The 21220-nt window shown below is 44.8% G+C and overlaps 1 protein-coding gene across 2 annotated transcripts in view; it reads right to left on the reverse strand.

Moving 5' to 3' along the window:
• Window positions 1–93: 93 nt before the first annotated feature.
• The window catches only part of LOC133422328 (retinoic acid-induced protein 1), a 58932-nt gene continuing 37805 nt past the window's right edge, over window positions 94–21220 (reverse strand). Inside the window, exons 2-5 of one of the 2 annotated variants that reach the window (XM_061712283.1) lie at window positions 6886–13427; window positions 6590–6683; window positions 5466–5515; window positions 94–1895 (exon numbers count right to left, since the gene is read on the reverse strand). In XM_061712283.1, the coding sequence (XP_061568267.1) occupies window positions 1887–1895; window positions 5466–5515; window positions 6590–6683; window positions 6886–13350 (6618 nt within the window). In that variant the 5' untranslated portion in view covers window positions 13351–13427 and the 3' untranslated portion in view covers window positions 94–1886. The remainder of the gene's footprint in view (window positions 1896–5465; window positions 5516–6589; window positions 6684–6885; window positions 13428–21220) is intronic. The other variant, XM_061712284.1, reaches the window with a different exon arrangement.

The following is a 21220-nucleotide window of genomic DNA, read 5'->3' on the forward strand; positions in this document are numbered from 1 at the left end:
TCTGTAACATGATACATTTTTTATTAATCATAAACTACTTTTGATTTGACTCCACACTGAGCCGAACCACTCAACCCACATAGTGTCTCTGGTGTCCTCGTGTCAGTGTGTGTTCAGTGAAGACAAAAAGAGCAGGCGTTGGTCATAGCAGCATTGAAAGGTGCTGGTATATTTCACATTGGCGTTACAAAAAACATTTCAAACAAAGTGATGCTGTGTCATCAAATCCAAACAAATAGACATGAAAATCAATAAAATGGCATGCTCCCACTTAAGACAAGTGACATTCCCAAAAAGTTTTTTTTTTCATCAATGGATTCTTTTAATAACATTTTATAAGCAATAACATATTCCATTTTATAGAAAATAAACATCTCTAGGAAATACTATACACAATTATATTAGTACATCACATCTTACATTTAAACAGCATCAAATACTTATGTACACCATTAAATAATGAGCCTCATAAAAGAGAACGTTTGGTGTGCAGTATTTGCACTTTCTTTTTCTGTTTTAATACTTAAATATGTCTCCTTTTTGATAAGATCAGAACTGCGACTGGCACTCTGCACAGTATTGTTACATAGCGTGGCAGAGTGGAAAGAGGCTACATTTGAGATACACAGACAGACAGGTGTGTCATGGATTCTGGTTTGAATGCACATCGTCGTGCTGTGGTATGTGACATAATCGTACATTTTTGAAATGTTTAGAGGTTTATACTCATGGGCTGTACATAGTTGATGAAGTAAAATGCCCTGACCCCCCCTGCTGGATCCTCGGAGCCCTCATCTGTGACAATGGTGGCGTCTACTGTACATATATGAATGTGCAGACAGTTGAATTAAATTCTTGAACAGAATTCATATTTTTGTCCTTTTTCATATATATATATATATATATATATATATATGTGTGTGTGTATACATATATATACACACACACACACATGCATGTATGTATATACATACATATATATATATTTAACACAGAGCCTGACGTATACCAAGCGTGACGCAATGATGTCATTTAGTCGTAATGCACATTAAAATACATCTCCAAAGAGCATTATATTAAAATACTGCGTCGGTTTATTTAAACTCTTGGATACTGGAATATTTAGAACCTGTAAAGCACATCATCATGTACAGTTTCCTTATTTGTGTCATAACATCTCTTGTTTTCAACACAAACCCACAAATTGAGAAAGTACATCCAGTGGTTGACTGCTGCTTTTTTTTCTTCTTCTTTTTTTTTCTCTGATGCATGAGATTTTGAATTAGAGATGCGCTTTTTCACACTCAGACATGTGCACACAAACACACAATGACAACGTGTTTGTGGAATGAAAATGCTACGGCTGTCACACACACACACACACACACACACACACACACACACACATACACACACTCTCAAGCATGCGCATATGCACCTGTTGGCCTACAGACAAGGTGGCCAGAGGGATGTTTCTGTCCAATCAGTGTCTGCCAGCTGTCCGAGGATGATAGCAACCCATCTGAAGGCAAAACACACACACACACGCTCCTCGCTCTGCATTTTAAACAGTCCCAATATGCACTTGGCTCCAGACAAAGCATGTCCTCTTGTTACACAGCGTCACCGTCTTCTGCCTCGCAGTCAGGGACTCCGCAGAGAAAATTCATCTCTGGCCCGGCTTCAGGGAGCAGATGTACTCTGCAGAGCAGCTCTCCAGGGTTTGGGTCGTTCCCAGCTCCACCTCTGTGCAGCCTCTGGCCAGCGTGCCTGTCCATCATCAGTCAGCCCCGTGATTTTTAGGGGAATACTAGGACAGCATTTTGCCTTGCTGGGTCGGTGGAGGGATGGTGGTTTTGGTGATGAAGTTGGAACGCTGGAATATCTTACAGGTCCTTCAGAAGAAAAAAGAAGAGAAATCGATATATGTCACAAAAGCAATGAGATGGTAACGGTGCCTTTTCAAAGATGTGAGGCCTTACTATTTCCCTTCGCAATGCTGCAGAACACTTACAGCCTTTTTGTATTCAGTTTGTAACTGTCTGAATCAGAACACAAACGCTGCAGGCAAGTATAGTGCAGGTGGAGGATTGAGAGTGTTTCTGTACAGATCTGCAGAGTGAAAACAAAAGCAGAAGATGCTGTGGGAGTGAGAGATGGATGGAGCTGACCGATGAACCAGCTTCCCTGCGAACGAGCCGGAGCGCCGTCTAATTGTGCCTGTCTGCTGGTGGTTGAGCACTTACTATCTTCTTTTACTCCTCTGTGCTCACTCTCTCCATCTTTCTCTCTGAATTGCCAGCTGCCCATCCTCATGCCATGGACTCAGACCAGCTGCTTTACTCTCTGTTCTTTACCATCCTTTTATTTTCTTGCAGTTTTTCAAACTACTTTACCTCTTTGAAGACAGAGTGCCTTCATTCCCTTGTCTACCTCCCTGGAGTCTCTCATTCATGGACACCTTTAGCCTCACCATCACACGGCGTCACCCCGTCTCACGTTGCCCTTCTTTTCCTCTTTCTATCTGCTTCTTTCAGTCTGACACACTCTGATGTAACTGCTCATGTTCGTTGTTTTTTTTTTTCCTGGTTTTCTCTGTGCATGTCTCTCTCGCCCGCATGTGTAGACGAGGGTTCGCTTGCAGGTAAACTGCTAATGAACCGGTGTAGATGCATGCATCATGTATGTCAGCGCTGGAGGATCAGTGTGTGTACGTGCGTGTGCTATTTACAGCCATTAGGTGAACGCAAAGGCAGAAGGAGAATTTCTGTGGGGGGACCCATGGGTGGGGTGCTGGTGTGCACAGTTTATGTGTGTGCGTGTGCGTCTCCTCTCCACTTTGATTAGACTGCTCAGCTGAAATTGGCTCGGCACAGACCCGCACACACACACAAAGACCTTCAGATCCCTCAGCTGATGACAGCTCTGCCTCAGCCCGCTAACAACAATCTCTTCCTGGCTTGCTCTCTTTTTCCCTCTGATTCTCGCCGTGTTTCTGCCGCTTACACGTAGGAGTTGAGGTGAAGGGAGGTGAGGAGAAGAGAGGAGAAGATGAGAAGGAATGAGGTAGAGTGGAATAAGGACAGATGAAGGGAGGATGACTGAAAACGGAAAAGGGAGCTCATAGGAGATGAGAGGTGAGCGGAGTGAGAGACTGGGGGAGCTGGAGCAGCAGGGGAGCAACGGCGCTAAATAAGGAGAGCGCGAAAAGGGGAGGAGGAGGGAGAAAATAACGAGAGGAAAAGAAGTGGAGAGTCAGGCAAAGTGATGGCAGAGAGGGGATGTGGAGGGTGGGGGGACAGCAGGCAGAGATGGTGGGTGGGGTGTTTTGATCATCAGCCAGCTTTTCATCCCTGTCAGTCTGCCAAGAGGAGAACAGGAAGGGGAAGAGGGAGAGAAGGAGGGAGGAGAGGAGATATGCAGAGAGCGGAGGGAGGACGGGAGGCTACTGCCACAGCTGCCTCAATGCACTGCTGCTCTCTGCTGAATGTCAGCATCTCTAACGCTCTCCCACCCCCTCGCATTTGACCTTCCTCTCAGTGCTGCAGTGTGAATGCATCACCACCAGATGGTATCTGTCCTGCAGGAAATCTCAAAAGTGAAGCAGACCCTTCATCTTCACCTAAAAATGGCATGCTGCTACGTTTGCAGAAGTCACCATACGAGTTAGTGGTCAGTTACTATAACATTCAAAAGTTTTGCCAAATAAATTATGCCAAATGTTACATATCGTCATAGAAATTACATCTGGTGCCACTGTACATTCCCTTCTTCTTTTCTTTTTTTTCCCAACTTTGTTTTGTAGACACACTTACTGACACACTTTGCTTTCTGCACTGCGACGTTTATGCAAATATGTGAATTTGCTTTCTGATTTGTGCCGTTGCAGCGGATTACAACTGAAAGGGAGTGTGGGAAAAAAGGACAAACACCAACAAATGTGAGGCCTGTGGAAGCGGGGAAAGATTTTAAGAATGTGCAGTGCAAGAAAGACCACAAGTGTTTTAATCTGAACACATCCACCGAGGATAAACATATAGTCTGCAAGAGAAATGAGGAACCCACAGCGCGGTGTCACTTTAAAGTAAAATTAATCACTTCTAATTTGAACTGAAAGGCATTTGTCTTTTGCATTTCTTTTTTCTTTGGAAACTGTCCTGGGATTTCAGCAATGTGCTTGGCATTGTAATCATGCTTGAATATTCTTCATCTTCCTCTGATGACTGGGAGACATCTGGTACATCCACAGACATCTTGGTGTTTTGCTTTTTTTTACTTTTCAAAATGCAATCTCTCCAAAAACCTTCTCCCTCTGGCATTGTCACATCATTACACTTGAATTCACTTGCTTTCGCTGTGTTAGTTGCTACATTCACACCCAACATGCTGCACTTCATCTAAGGTGAACTAATTCGTCTTGAAGTTAAATCTTTGTGCCAAAATCCAAGCTTTTTTGTTGTTTTTTTTTTCTTGGACACAGGTTTCTCTGTTTTTGTTGATGTTATGTAAGATTTCTCAGTCTTTGAGCTTTCGCAGATTCTCCGATTTTAACCGAAAACCCATCTGTCAGCTCTTGAGCACTTGTCCGTCTGTTTTAAGCACATTATCTGTGGTATTATTATCTGAGTAGGGCCAGTGTTTTACCTGCACTATTCCCCTTTACTTACCTCAACAGTTTAAGTCAAACTTTGCTTGCCCCTGTTTCCATTTCCAGCTTTTCTGAATTCTCACAATGAGGCTCTTTCATTTCTGTGGCTATACGGTTTTCCACACAAAGCCCTGATGGACACATGAAACAGCCCCTCAGACCAAAACTGTATAGTCTGTATTTTCAGTTCATTATTGTGCAAAGGTGTGGCTGTTTCTGTTGTATAATTTCTGTAAACACTAATTTCTGAGACATTCTGTGAAATATAATAGGAAGCAACATAGTTTCAAAAGATTTTCTCCATTTAAAGGAGCTGTATGTAAGAGCAATAATAAAACGAATCATAAAATGACCCCGATATGTCAACAGACATTTAAAAATCATGTTAATTTCAAATACTTATGTCACTGACAACAGGACTCAAGCCAGGATATTCCAGTTTAAAAAGAGGAGTTGCAGCCCTCAACTGATGTTTATGTTGTCATGTTTTGTTTTGGCCTGAAGCTCCACCCTCCACCTATCTCCCAATCACAAAGTCAGTATTGTTTCGGCATCCGGGTTGCCAGCTCGGCTCTAATTATCGCAGCCATGGCAGCCTACGTTCCTGCTGCATTCTGCAGCCTACCTGGCAACCTCTGGTCGGGGGAGGAGGGGGAGGGTACACGCCGCTCAACAATATTTTGAAAGTGACTGCAGTACCAGTTTTGGCCATTTCTTACAGACGGCTCCTTTAATACTTCCTACTTCCATCTGTACAGAAAAGACCCCGATAAACATTTATTCACCAACTTTGTTGAAGTTTTTTTTGTATTCTTACCTCGTGTTTCGGACATTTGATTGAGAAATCGTCCTCGTGGAATGTGCAGCCTGTAGGGCCGCAAGAGAGAAAGCAAAGGAGATAATAGGCGTTGTTGTTGCAGACAGACAATAAGAGCAAATCAGACACATATCAGGAGGTGAAAATGCATTCAAATCCTGAACCCAGATATAAATAGCAAAAGCCGAATGGAAATGGCAAAGGAGTAAAAGTAAAAGAAAAAGTGAGCTGGACGAAGGGTGTACGATAGGGAGTGCAAAAGAGGAGATACTGAGTGGATGAGTTGCAGTGCAGGCAGGCAGATATGGCCGGTCCACTCAGCAGGATTAAAAAGGCCTTGCTTTGCTCTCTGTGCTGGCTCGGCAGACGTGCCAGACCCTCTAATCCTCACTCTGTACCTCTTTGGCATGAGGTTTCATAAGAAGAAGCCATGTCACACATGTGCTAACACACAGACACCGACTTGCATTGATGACAACAACCAAGAGCACGCATAAGGAACGTACATGTAAGCAACATGGTTGTGAGATGCACACAGCGAAGCATTAGGGCAAGCATTACACACGTATTATAAATGAATGCACACACACATGTTGGCTCCCCTGACAGCAGCATGGATGGATGGATGGAGCCACAGGGGTTGTGGTCAATAATGCACACACACACACACACACACACACACACACACACACACACACACACACACACACACACACACACACACACACACACACACACACACACACACACACCCCCTCCTCACTTTATCTTTCCCTTTCTCCTTCTTTCATACTCTCGCTTTCATCATCCCCTTCATTCAAAGCTCCCTCCCTCTTTTCGGTTTTGCTCTCCCCTGCCGCCCTGAGACGTATCGTCTCTCACTCAATAATGCTACTCCTTGATTCATTTTCCCTCTCATTTTACCCACATCCACTTTTCTTCCAATCTCTGTCTTCACTCTCTTTTCATTTTCCTCCTCCTTTTCTGCTTCTCTCACTAGTTCTCACCCTCCTTATTGGCCTCACAGCCCATGCTTGCTTTCTTATTTGCCTCCTTATGTCTGCTCCTTCTCCTTGCCTTTTAAACCCTTGATTCTCTCTTCCTCTCTCACTGTGGTCTCTTACCTATCTCTTTGGCGCAGACATAGTGGTATTTATGAGAGCAGCCTCTCCAACAGCAGCTGAGAGACGCCCCCTCAATCTGGCACTTGTAGCAGGTCTGAGGTTAGTTAGACAGATGGACATATGGACAAAGACCAGTAAAGAAACAAACAAATTGACCAAAGGAGACATAGAGAAAAAACATGGAAAATGTCATAAGTTAAGAGCAGTTTTGCAAATGACTGTATGTGGCGTTTCTTTTTTCTTCCAAACAAATTCCAGAATAGTTTAAGAGTCACTGGTGGCGAGTGCCAACGTACCGTTTGGGCTGAGTTGCTGGCAGCCTCCTTCAGTCCGTACAGCCTCCCGGCCACCATAATTACCCCCTTGGTCCAGATTGCACAGTTTTCATGAGCCCAGTGCTCCTTAGCCTCTGCCTCTGTTTGTAGCCTGTGGAACACATTGTCATTGCTCTCTTGGTCCTGCGAGGCCCCCGTGTTGGTGGTCTGGAGCTGCTTCATCCTCCTGAACCTCTCTCTGAGCGTTAATCTTCGTGGAACACCTTCCCGGTGCGGTCTCTCTGGTCTGTCGGCCCGTCGGTAGTGCCAGTGATGATGTTTGCTGCCACTGGGCCCTTGAGAAGATGCTTCAGTATTTCCCTCCTTTTCTGTACTCACTTCACCTCCCTGCTTTGAGGAGGTGCCTGGCTCTTCAGTGGAGCTGCCATTGTTGTCATTGCTCTTGTCTGACTCTTCCCTGAAGGATTTTGTGTGTGTGATGGTCAAATGTTTCTGTGGAACGCTGTCTTCTGTGTAATAGGGACCACACAAATCACCAAGGTCTTTGTAATTTGCTGGCTTTCCACACAGGCAACATGTAAGACACCGACCAATTATATTTTTATTGACCATGGGTCCCTGTAGCATGGCCGGAGTGTGAGGCACAACCTTTGCAACTGTGAAAGGGTTTCTCATTCTAAGTATCCCCTTTTTTCTGCGTCTCTGAAAAATCACTGCATCCTCAGGCTTATTGACGATGGCACACCAAGAGGAAAAGTCTCTGGAGTTGTTAATCCTTACATAGGGACAGAAAGACAGTTTGGGATTTTGATGGACCGGTTTACGTCTGATTCTTTTCACAGAAATGACCTCGGCCTGTTTTTCTGTTACTGTCACTACAGGACCCACAATACATGTTTCTTCTGTTTCTGGATTCTCTCTTTCTCTTCTTTCCCTTTCTTCTTTTTCATTCTCCTCTTTTTCGGCCTGTTCACACCCAGCAGCCCGTACAACTGCTTCAATGACCTCAATGGCATCTTTCATCCCCGGTTTAGGCCCCGGCTTTTTGTGAGCCTTCACTGGCATGCCAGGGCTCTGCTCTGATGAGGCTTTGTTTCTTTTCCTCTTGGTTGGGTTTGCTGACGGTTTTCGGCCTCTTCTAGGTCTTTGGATGGGACCTGTGCTAACATCTTCCGGGGCTTCCGTGATCTCATCCTGGTTAACTGGCAGCGATAGCGTGGAGTCTGTGGTGGTCACTTTGTCTTCGACCTCTTCTTGTTGTTTTCCCATTTCAGTGTTTGTCTCCTCAACCGTCTCGGTTTCATCTAAAGGGGCCTGGTCCTTTTTTTTCTTCCTTCTCTGTTTAAGGTGCATTTCATGGTTGTTTTTGATGGCCCTCTGTTTGGCGAGCCTGGGTGTTGTGACTATTAGGCTACCTGCTTCCAGTGCAACTACAGAGGCATCTGTACTCTCTACCATGGCCCATCTCTTCCTTTTCATTCTGGTGGACTTGGTGGCAGCAGCAGTTACGCCTTCTGATGCCTGCTGTGTCCACTCACTTGGAGTCCCAACTTCTACTGCAGTGTCTGTTGAACTCCATGCCTTGTCATCTACAACATCCTGCTGGCTATCTGGTTTAATGTTTTTCTGTCTTGTCTCACTTGAATGTATAAACTCACCCTCCACCCTGTGTCTCTCTACCTCTGATGTTGATACTTTTTGACTCACCACATGGTTTTCCTTTTCTTCTTTCATCTCTTCTTTTCTGACTGCCCCCTCTAGCTGTTTTACTCCCTCCTTTTTCGACTCTACTAACTCAGTGTTATTTATCTGAATAGATGTTTCACCTTCTTTTAAGATGTGTTCAGACAAAGCCTTGGTTGTCACATCTTCAGTTAGATTGCTGTCCAACTGGGGAGTCGGAATATGTTTCTTTGAGCTCGGAGATGTAATCTTCTGCACCATGGCCTCATATTTCTGCCCTCTGCCTTTACGTGGTGGGAGAACTTTTGTTTTAGTAGGGCACTGAGGAGGCACTGCAGGCACATCACTAATGATATCAGGGGCACTGCTGTTTGGAGGAGTGTCTTTGGCAATGGATATATCCATAGAGGCTTTCTTCGCTGGACCTCGCTTTCTTCTATGGGCTCGGACACTCTTCTCTTTAAGTGCGGGAACAACCTGTTCCAGTACGTTAGGTTGAGGTGGTTTTGGTTTTGGCTTCGGGCCCCTCTTTTTCTTTACAGGTGTTGTAGAAGTCCCTGGACTAGGTTTCCGCTTGAGTGGAGGGGGTGTCTCTTTCTCAGATTGCTCATGTGGAACTGATTGTTCAGGTGAGTTTTCAGGAACATCCGTTGTTTTAACAGCATCAGGATTCGGAGCTGGAGTTTCCTCCACAGAAAGGGGCTCTTCTACCTTTGGAGATATGTCGGTGACTTTCATTTCTGCTAGTTCCTGGGTTTGAATGTCTTCCCCCTTGATTTTCTTTTTATCTTTCAACAGGTTTTCCTTGGAAGGTTTTCTAGATCTCAAAACCATGTTCTTACTCTCCTTTTCTGGTGATTTTTCATCAGGCTGTGCTTGTTTTTGCTCTTGCATTGGTTTAACATCCTGGTTTGATTGGGGAATGGTATACTTTATGCTTTTCCTGCCCCTGCTTTGCAGTCCTATGATGGGCTGAATTATGTCTCCATCTTGTTCCAGTTTTACTTTAGAAATTGTACTTTTGGGTCGACCCACTGAGGCTTTGGTGGAGGCAGAGTCTGTGGGTGATAAATCTTCCATGGGTTTGGGTCCGGACTTCGCTCCAGGTTTTGGGCCTGGCTTTGCACTTGATTTTGGACCAGATTTTGATCCAGGCTTTATTCCAGATTTTGAACCTGGTTTGGGCCCTGGTTTTCGCTTTACAGACGTTTCAGTTTTTGATGGTAGTTCTGGGTCACTTGGCACTGTTTTTTGTCCTGATTTAGGTCCAGATTTTTGACCAGACTTTAAGCTAGGTTTGGGTCCTGGTTTTGTTCCAGATTTTGGCCCAGATTTTGAACCAGGTTTTGGTCCAGGTTTTAGCCCTGGTTTTAGACTAGGTTTTGGGCCAGGCCTTCTCTTCACATGAGTTTCACCTTTGGATGGCAAATCTGTTGCGTTGAAAGAGCGAGTGCACATTCTTGAACGAAAACCATCTGTCAGCATTTTGGGAGTCTGACTCACAATAGATTCCTGATGAGCTAGGTGTGTTTGATCTGAGAATAACACAGTTTTGCTCGAAGGCATGACTGTTTTCTGTGAAGGGGAGTTAGCGCCTTCCTGCTCCTTTTCCCTCTCCCTTTCTAGGCTTAGTTTTTGTCTGATTCCCACACCTGAATGTATGATTCTCCTTCTGCCTCTTGTATGCTTACGCCCATATGCCCTCGGCTGAGCAGATGGGGCCACAGGTTCTGGTTTGGCCAGTGGGGTCACAGCACTGGCACAGCTGATGCCTGGTTCTATATCCTCATCACCTTTTTTGGGGGAAGGTGGAGTGTTTGCCCAGGAAGGAGCTGAAGGGAGTATTGACTTCCCTGGCAGCTGAGGAGAGTCTGGCTCCAGCACTTTAGCATCACTGTGATCAATATGCTCCCTGGCCGGAGCTGGAGGTGCTGGCTTTTCAGTGAGCGCAGAAAAGAATGGCATAGCAGACTGAGGCTGGGGAGCAGTATCACCAATAGCGGACTCTCTTGCAGAAGCATCTATTGCTGCAGTTGCTGCTGCTAAATTCGGATGGGCAGGTGCCCCTGTAAGTTCACTGTCAATATTGAGCTCAGAACTCTGACTCTCTGTCCTGCAGAAAAGATCTCCAGAAAGATGGCTATTTGTGTGCTCTTCAGTTGTTGACTGGCTCAATTTGCTCCCCTCCTCTTGGTCCTCCCTACACAAAAGATGGGAGGAAGAACTTTTCTGTTTTTCTCTGTGCTCTTCCTCCCCCTTTTTTCCCTTTCCCCCATCCTCTTCGCCTTCTTCATCCTCCTGACCTTTGCTCTTTCTTTTGTCTGAGTTGGGGTTTTCCAGTGCTTCATCTTCAGGGGTTGAGAAAGTGTAGTCTGAGCTGTCCTCCTTCTCTGTGGAATATTGATCCTGCTCAAGGTCACCCCTTGAAACAAACGGCAATGTTTTCACTGAGCTCTCAGATGCAGTAGGGGATTCTGATTTGAATGCCTCAGATTTCATCTCTTGACCAAAGTGATCTTTGATGCTGGTGTCACACAGAGCAGCTGGGGACTGTCCAACTGAGTCTCTTGCATCTGGATCGTATTTGGTCTGGACCTCTTGGTAAATTGTGTCTTCAAAACAGTAGCTTTTTTCTTTCATCTCTGTGTTTACATTCCTATAGACAGCTGGGCATTTTTCTTCATCTGACCATTTCTCCACCTTCTCTGTTGATTTAGTTATGTCGAAATCTCTCTCCCAGTCATGGGTTTTTTCTGTTGTTGTCCCCTCTTTGTCAACTGATTTCTCTGTCCAGGCTGATTCTTCAAAATTCTCTTTGACAGGGTCATTGATTGGTTGTATATCTGAAGGGGAATCTCTTTCTTGTTTCATAGGACTTGAAACTGTAATGCTTGTTGGTGACCTTTCGTCACCAATGCTCTTCACTGGAGTATTCATGCCATCACCTCTCTGTCCTGTCTGACATCTGGTAGGGTCAGGAGTAAGGTTGTGCAGACCAGAGTCGCCAGACCTTGTAGACATGTCATCAGGAGATGCCATGGAGCAAGAGGATGCCGTGTCCAAGCTGAGTTGTGTGTTGTTATGAGCCTGGGCTGGACTTCTGCCCTGGCCAAAATAGTAGTAACCCCTGTCCAGTGGTTCATCACTACTACTCGAGTAGCCACCCTCATGGAGTTCCATGGGCAATGGCTGGTGCTGTGGGGTTGAGTAAGGGTCCTGCAGGGCCCCCCCACTGATACTACCACCACCATCCGGATATGGAGGGCTTTTGTACTCCTCACCCTTTTTAGAGGATGCTCCGCTTCCAACACTGCTGTTGCTCCCACCACTGCTGCGCTTGCTGCCTTTCTTGTTTGCAACCAGTGCCTCTGAAAGCAATAGTTGTTGGACATTATTGGAGATGTTCTCCACCTGAGAGGTGAGGGCATTCAGGCTCCACAAGCTGGGATTTGATAACAGCTTCTCTGAGAAACGTTCTTTCATGGAGGGAACTTGTGGTGTGGTATAGCTGTGGGGGGGTGCATGGGATACGTTGGGTGAGGGGTGTGAACGTGGGGGCATCAATATAGTGTTGGTGCTGGCTTGCTCCTGCATACTAACTGATGAAGATGAGGAAGTAGACGCTGCTCCAGGGGTCATGGGTGGTTGGCCAAACTGGAATGACTCTGGATTTGTCATTAGTGGTGAAGGTGTGGAACTGTACGAGGGTGAGCGCCCTACAGAGCGTGCAGGGGAGTGATTTGAAGAGGGGCTACAAGTCTGATAATACTGTTCTGGTGATCTAACAGGCAACTCTGACAGACAGTAGTTTTGTTGAGGTTGGTTAAAGTGTTGGTATTTAGGATGGGGTTCTTGGGGGTTGGTCAAAGTCTGTAGAGAGGGCTGCTGCTCATAACCTCTTGAGAGGGACTGCTGGTAGACATAATTGTTCTGGGCTGACCTGTAGCTCCCCTGCTTCAGATTACTGTGGCTGCCCATTTGTCTTCCATACTGGGAATTTGGAGCCATGTTGTAACCTTTATAACAATGGGGCATTGTACCGCACTTTTCCATATATGATGATGGAGAGGGGGAGTGCTGTGGGTAGTGAAGGTGATTCTGGGGATACATAAGAGGTGAGGGAGCAGGGTTAGGAGGATGGGGCTGGTGATGAGGGCTGGTATAGCTAGGGGTAGAGGACTGTTGGCACTGGGTCTGGGAATGCCCCATCATGTTTAGGTCCATGTACTGCGAGGAGCTGGGAGCAGGGGTGCCAGCAGCCTCCAAACGCCCCACCATCTCCTGGTCATACTGTGCTAATTGGGCTGGGTCGTCCCATTTCTGCTGTAGATGCCCCTCACTCATATACTGAGCTGAGTAGTTTCCCGGTCCCATGTGATTGCCGTAGCCCCCAGGACCCTGCAGATGCTGACTGGGGTTTGTTGGGGGCACTTTGCCTCCTCTAAACGATTTCTTTGTCTGTGTTGGTGCTGAGCCCCCGGTTCCACTCCCAGTTCCTCCACTATTTCCTGGGTAACCAGCATAGGTTTGTTGGCTATAACAGTCTTTTGGTCCTCCTGCAAGTCCCGCTCCTCCAGGTGGAGGTATGCTAGCCGTGTTTGCCAAGGAATGGGCTTCATAGCCTGACCTGGTGTGCCCTGGGCCTGGGCCTGGATGCGGACCAGGGCCTGGGTGTGGGTGCTGGGGGTGGGGATGATGTGGGTGTTGCCGGTAGGTTTCCAAGCGGGATAATTCATGGGGCTCCTGTTGGTAGCAGGGCTGGTTGCTGTGGTAACCACTGCTGTGCTCACGGAAGGACTGCATAACTCACTCCGTCTGTAGCCAGAGCAGTGGGGGGGAGGTGAGGTGACACGGGAAGGGGAGAAGGGGTGTAGAGGGTTCTGAAGGTAGGGACAGAAGGAGAAGAGAGACATAGGGATTAGTGCCGTTGAGCCTGGGGTTTAAACATTTTGCATTTTCTAGTTCTAGCGTCTGTTCTAACATTCACCTGAAGCAACAACAAAATTCTTCCCTTCTTTGAGAAAAACAGAGATTGACCTTTCGTACACACACAAACCCTCAGATACACAAAGGTAAGCATAGTGGAGATGTAGATTTCCATCAACAAATATATTCAGTTCATTAGCAGAATTTCACCTCCCAATTAGTTATGTTAGAAATAGTGTGTAAGATAGTGTGTAAATGTCTCTGCATGTATTTGAAAAAGCTTCCCAGCAGCAGGCTCCAGACCTGTTTCAGCCAATCAAGTTGGTGGGTTAGGTGTGTAAAGCAATCGCTGTTGAACATGAGGTTGAAGACCTATTTATTTAACTAATACATACATTTGTGTGTTGTTATGGGCTTAAAAATGTAGGGCTGCATGAACCAGGCAAATATCCATACCATGCTGTCTGCAGTATTAATGTAATATCTGAAGTACAGCATATTGGCCCACAACACAGCCTCTGAGTGGAAACTGAACACCGTTACATAACCATATCTGTTTGCCTTTTTCAGCTGATTTTGAGTGTGAAATTATGTATAACTGTTTTGACCTCCTTCGCTTTTTTTTCTGACTGTGCAAGAAGTGTTTTCTGGTTTGATTTTCATACAGTTTTCAGTTGAGCTTGCTTCTCCTCTCTGCTTCCTTCTGCTCAGCTTTAAAATCAATTTTCCTCCAATGGGAAGCATGAAGGCTTATAATATGTGTCTGTGTGGAATCTTTCAGTACAACAGTAGTCAGAGGTGGTTATTTAGATTGTATACCTTTTTCTTTCAAGTTGGCTGTATGTACAACTCGAATTATATGAAAGTAAAATGCTAATTTAAAATAATGTAAACATAAATGGAGTGTAATAATTTTTGGATCTCATAAACAAAGTCATTTTTCCACAATTGAACATGGAAAAAGTATCAAATGTTGAACGTGAGGAAATGTATCATTTTAAATGAGAATCCCAGAGTTATGACAACCATCTCTCATCGTCTATTATTAGAATTTGACTAACGCAACAAACCTCATTAAAGCAGGTTGATATTTACCACGTTGTTAAATGTTGATTCATGCTGCTAAACAGTCCTGGGTCTTCTTTGCTGTTATTTTTTGTCTCATGTTACTGCGAAAATGTTCAGTTGGTGAAAGGTCTTGATTAGCGCAGAGTAACTTTGCACTTGAACTTTACCTCTGTAGCGCAATGCTTTTGCTATGGTTGCAGTATGAGGTTCAGCATTGCCTTGCTAAAACATGCAAGACCTTTCTGGAAAAATGATATTGTCTACATAAGAGTATATGTTGCTCTTAAACCTGTTTCTAACTTTCAGGATTTATGTTGCCACTCCAGATATGCAAGTTACCAATTCCATTGGCACTAATACACTGCTCCAATTCCCATACCATCAGATATGCAGGCTTTTGAACTGAAGACTGACAAGGAGCCAGAGGGTAACTCTGCTCTTTGGTCTGGAGCATGTGGCATCCGTGGTTTCTAAAACAAATTTAAAATTTTGATATGTTGATCACAAGACGGTTTTCCAAGTTTCCTCAGTTTACTTAAGATGAACTTGGACCAGTGACGACAGCGATATTTCTGGATCAAATTCCCATGTGGCTTCCTCTTCTTACAGATGGCATGGTGTTCCTGAACCAACGTAAAGGTTCCTATTACAGAATCATGTCTGCTTTTAATTCTGAAGATCATGGGCATTGAGTATTGATTTATAGTCTTATCCTATGCATACAGAGATTTCTCGAGACTCGAAGACTTCAAAGGCTTCACAATCTCCCTCTGAAATAGTTTCACAATTCGGGGAACAATTTTTTGCAGAATAGTGAACGTCTGCCCATCTTGTCACTGACCAGTTTCCAAAAAAGTTCATTGGTTACAAAATATTTCTCCAGATTGTTCTTTTTTTTCCAGAACCACTGTTTCCCAAAATAGACCAAACTTTTTTTAGATGAATTCCTCCCATCAAATTGAAAAAGGGCTGATAATTTTCATGAAATTGTAAAATTTTTGACTTTCAACATTTGATATGTTTTCTATGTTCTATTGTGATTTTTTTTGAAATTTTATTGACATTTTATACAGATTCATAACTCTTCTGAAAGTGAGGGGAAGTTTGTCTACAAGAATGGGGGAGAGGAAGGTGGCGAGCTCTTCCGCTCTATTAAAGGAACAGAATCACCTTGAGACTTAGCGCTGGGTCTTTTTGTGTGTATGTGTGAGTGTGTGTCAGCACAACATCCCAGCACTCAACCCACCCCAGGGATGGTGGTGCATCCCACCAGACACACAGCAGCATTGTTCATCTCCAAAACACACACCCCACATGTGTGTGTGTGTGTGTGTGTGTGTGTGTGTGTGTGTGCAGAGTGGGACAGCAGTGTCTGAGTTTTGTGTACATTCATTCTTGTGTGTGCATGCCTGATTGTAAGTTTGTGAGTGACTGCAGGCCTGTGTGTGTTGCACGGTGCGAGTCTAAAGCTCTTGGCAGTTTCTTACAAATGCACACAAATAAAAAGACAAGCAACTAAATTCCCTCGGAGACTCTTTGTCCGCTCTCGCACCTTCATATCTCTTCTGCCTCCAGCTCACTACAGCTTCACCTGGGGTGATGTGCATGACTGTGTGTGTGAGCATATTTGTTTACACAGTGACCTAAATAAGATGCTTGCATAGGACAAGCAGTGGGATTCTGCAAGACCAAGCTTGCCGAACACAGCAGATAGGATTTGCTAAGCCATACATTACTTTTTGACTCCAGTGCTGTGAGGCCGTACGTCTCCCTGTGCATTTGTGCGTGTTTCTGTCATATCCGCTCTTCTTCACAATGGCCCACTCAGAGGAACAGTTAATTGGATTTTTCACTGATTGTCTTGCTCAAAACAAAGCAAACAAACCAAAGAAACCCTCTCTCTAATCAATTTACTCCACCCCAGCTTCAGCACACACACACACACACACACACATGCATAGTGATTCCAATCACGTCTCCTTTCCACTTTCATGCGGCACCTCCTCCTTCCACTGTTATCTTCCACAGAGAACCCTAACACCGCTGAATTTGTGGATGCACTACATCTCTGCTACAGTAGGGGGGTCAGAGAGGAGGGAGGATGAAGCATGCATGGTGAGATCACCGAATCTTTCCAGCCGACTTGTCTGACAGAACATCTGTCTGTCTTGCTAGAGCTCCCATTGCTATTGATGCTTGAGAGGCAAACGCATATCCTGCTCGCTGCCTGTCGTTCGTTCACACATGCACATCTGTCTGCCCCCACACAGCCGGCGAAACGCCCACAGGTCCCTTGCTGTTTTCCCATATGTGTTTACTTTTATGTTGTCCTCATTTTAGCTTCTATTTTATCTTCCATCCCACTAAACTGGGGATCCTTTTGCATCGCTCCAAAAAAAACATTATGTGAGAAGGAACCTTCGCTCCCACTTCGTCTTCCTCCTCTCCGATCTCTTTGCCTTCCCCTGATAGAGAGGAAAATAACAACGAAAGGGGTTTGAGGGTCTAAATGAAAGAGATGGAGAAGAAACAATACAAATACAGTCAAAGACTGGAAGTTTAACAGGAAAGAAGGAATGATTGGATAATACGTTTGATGAGAAGGCATATAGGAAAGGGGTTGCCAGAGGACAAAGGAGGGGAGATAATTTATAGAGTGGGGTATACAACACTGGCTCCTGGGAAATATGAGCTGAAGGAAACACATCCATACATGTATGTGCACTTTACACAAACCTAGGCCCATGCGTACAACATTCTGGACTGTGTGTGAGTTTTCAAGGTTGTGGGGTTGCAAACTGGCTAAAGGTTTCAGCTCCGCAGACAAAAATAAGCTGCTGGACAAGTGATTGATTAACACTTCTTATGAAAACAGCTGCCCTTGTTTTGTACCGCTGTAGTTTGAGTGTTTGTATATTCTTCATACCCAGGGAGGACTTTTTCATCTCAGGCATTAGAATATGTCTGTTTTCCAGTAAAATATTGCCAGAAAGGAACAAGAGAAGGAAAGGAGTGAGAGAGGAGGGAGAAAAGGGTGAATCTGATTGTTCCGCTGGATGGTTCATAATGCACAGAGCTGCGACTGGTTACATGCTCCCCCCTTCCATTCTTTTTTTATCCTCTCTTCCTCTTTTTCACCACATCATCTTCAGAGACAGCTTGAGATTGGATTTATCTCCTCTCTCACAACACACACACACACACACACACACACACACACACACACACACACACACACACACACACACGCACAAAAACAGGGAGACGGCTCACTCGTTCCGTCAACTCTGGCTCTGAAACGCTTTCGCTTCAAATCTCTTTCCTGCTCTCTGTCTGTCTAACACCAATAAACACACGCATGCTAATGCACAAACACACACGGGTACACACGAGCGGAGGCACGCGGGGTGGAGGGATGGAACGTCTCCCAGTGTGTTTACCTCCCCAGTCATCCTGGTTAATTATGCATGCGGAGGCAGTTTTCTGGGGAGGTGGAGCGGCCTGGGCGGAAACGTACTTACACACACACACACACACACACACACACACACACACACACACACACACACACACACACACACACACACACACACACACACACACACACCCACGCATGCCTGGATTCGAACATAAAAGTCACATTCACCACCACCATCAAAATCATTCCAACACCAAACACTGAAGCCCAGGTCACATGCTCCTCGACAACCTGACAACACACCCAAATAAAGTAAAAAAACACAAACTTCTTCATCTCCTCTTCCTCCTTTCAGCACACAAACACACACACACACACTCGTGTCTAACACGTCTGCCTTTAACACTTTGCTTAGCACAGTGTGCTCCAAAATAACAGCAATCCACCCCGCCGCTGCTCCCAGTCGGTACGCTGCAATCCCCTTCCTAATTACACACACTTCAATATGACACAGAGAGCACTCAGATGCCTCCAATTATCACGCTCCCCCTTCAGATTTCCTGTCTGCACCCCCTCCTCCCCCCCTCTCTTTGAGTATTGTGCCCTTTTACTTGATAACCTCAGGTTCAACACAGTGGACAAGCATACAGAGTGATGGAAAGACAAACACACAGCATCACTCTTCACTCCTCTGCAGCGTCTGGGCAGACGACGTGGGTGGCTTTCTATCTTCAAGAGAAGGGCTTAGGAGACGGGGAGATGGGGAAGCCAATATCTGTTCCGACATTTGTCAGTGTCCCGTTGTCATGACACTCCGCCGGAGGTCACGGGGGGTCACCGGGAGCCAGTCACATAGATTATTGGGAGACACGCATGGGGGCGGAGATGCGCCGCTGATGCTCACAGACAGGCGGACAGTTGCTGATTAGAGATCACTGAACAGGCAGCAAATAAACATGATCAGAGGGATGAACGTATGGGAGCAGGTGAAAAATGAGGAAAATAAACCGTTACTTTATGAGAAATATAGAGATGCCCTTCTTTTATTTGGTCAATCTATCAGCTTGAGTGGTGTCCTCTTTGAGTCTAAATTAATTTGATGGAATGAGTTTATAAAGCGTCTGAGAACGCGTGTTGACCAAGTTGAGGTCGGAGACCATTTTGGATCTGTGAGGGAGGCGTGTTCATGTGAGGTCTGTGTTTGAGTGCATGTTTATGTGTCAGAAGTTGTCTCGTCTCCTGGGTTTGTGGATGACTCATTGGCATTCACAGACATGGCTGGCTATTCCGTGGTAGATGAAGATGACACTCTAGACACAAATGTCACACACACACACACACACACACACACACACACACACACACACACACACACACACACACACACACACACACACACACACACACACACACACACACACACACACACAAAACTGCAAACATCCACCACACGCTCCAGCAGACATTCCTTAAATGCTTAAAGCTGGTAAAAGAGAAGACGGAAGCTCTGACTGCGGGATGACAGGCAGGTGCACCGCTGCAGCTTCAGCATGATAGAATAAGGAAAGGTCAGAGAAAGAGACGCACATCAGTCTGTCTGCGGCAGCTCTTGAAGCCGGTCGCAGAAACAAAATTATCTCTGTAGGAAAAGAGTGTAAATTATATCAATTCTGTTTTTCTAGACCGGCTGTGTGGACTTAAGCAAGAAAAGGTTATTAGCTGCTTCTATCGCTCATCTAGAAATGACGTACTGGTGCTGTCCAGTCTGGTCCAACATCATCAGGGCACATGTTAAGGTTTTCAGATAAAAACAACAACAACAGGATCTGTAGTCACCATGGAAGCTGCAGAGCAGCTGTTCTAGTCAGTGAGGGGGAAAACCTCAAGCATGCATACGATATCAAAAACTAGCAAGAGGAACTTTAGTGTGAATGATTGCACTTATAAAGGATATATAGGAGGCAAAAAGACAAAGGGAGAAGAAAAACTCATTTGTATGCCTGTAACATTCTGGAAATCAGACATGCATGTGCATATATTAGGAAAGCTAGGAAGTTCATTCAAACAAAAGATAAAGTATAGCTTCACGCTGTCGTTATGGGGCCAATCTTATTTGCATCATGCAGTTGAGGTCCATAGCTGAATAGATCTCGACAGCAGGTAAAATCTGACATTTCAAATATCTGTTTTACTGACTCTGTTTTGTTCATGTCAACGTTTTGAAAGGACCCTAATCCCCCGAAAAAAGGTCCACAACGATTTAATCTTTCCCGCAGTCCAATATACTTAGAATTTGTCATTTGCATTTTTTTTTTTCCATCAACGAAAAGGTGTTGGGACGTACAGTAGTTAAGCTAAATCACTATGAATACAAAACGCTTGGCCAGTGACTAGTTTGGTAAATCCATCCGGCAACCCACGTTTGCCATTTGACCAACCAATCCGTCAGAGCAGACTGGACCTTTTTGAAGTGGGCTTTAAAGACACAGATGCTAAAATTAAGTATTTTAGACAGAACATGCAACGGGGGGTTCTGCAGTGCTGTACAGTAACTTACAGTAGATTTTGTGGATTTTCTTTTTTTTTTTCTTTATGAAACCACGTAAACCTACTCTAGTAAAACCCACGAATGACATCAGGAAACTTGTACATGTACATGTTAACTGGCTTTTTAAGTCCATCCTTGGAAGGGCATCTCTTTCTCTGGTATCTTATTCTTGTATTGTTTGTTTTTTTTATCTTAATTCTCTTGGTGTTCAGCACTTTCGCCAGCTGTTTAGTGCTTTATAAATAAAACTGAGTTGGTAATTCAGTTGAGAAGATGATTCAGAGTCTAAGTGAAAACCAGCAATTACTTGAAAGGGTGGTGTGAAAATGACTGGTTTACCTGTCGCACAAAAAACGAGGGACGAGTCAATACAACCCAAACTGAAATGAGCAGTATGACATCAGTATTAACAAAAAACATGCTTTGGTGTTGGTCCTTTTTCTGCACATAATTAACACAGAATCATTTCAACTTTATACAGCGGTTGGTATATAAGCACGTGATATAATTACTTTTTTACAGCCTTTCTTAGCCTTGATCCAAAATAATTTGGTCCTTTTTTGCTCTATTCTTCCATAAAACTGTCATTTATCTTTTTTTTAATCTATCTTTTCTTTCCATCTCTCCCTCCTTCTTTCAGCACGGTCACCTCCAGCCGGCAGCTGCTGAGCGTTGCCCTTTGAAGGACTAAACCTGGCTTTGTTGACATGGCA

This window comes from Cololabis saira, chromosome 21 (genome assembly GCF_033807715.1).
Source record: "Cololabis saira isolate AMF1-May2022 chromosome 21, fColSai1.1, whole genome shotgun sequence".
Classification (NCBI taxonomy): Eukaryota; Metazoa; Chordata; class Actinopteri; order Beloniformes; family Belonidae; genus Cololabis; species Cololabis saira.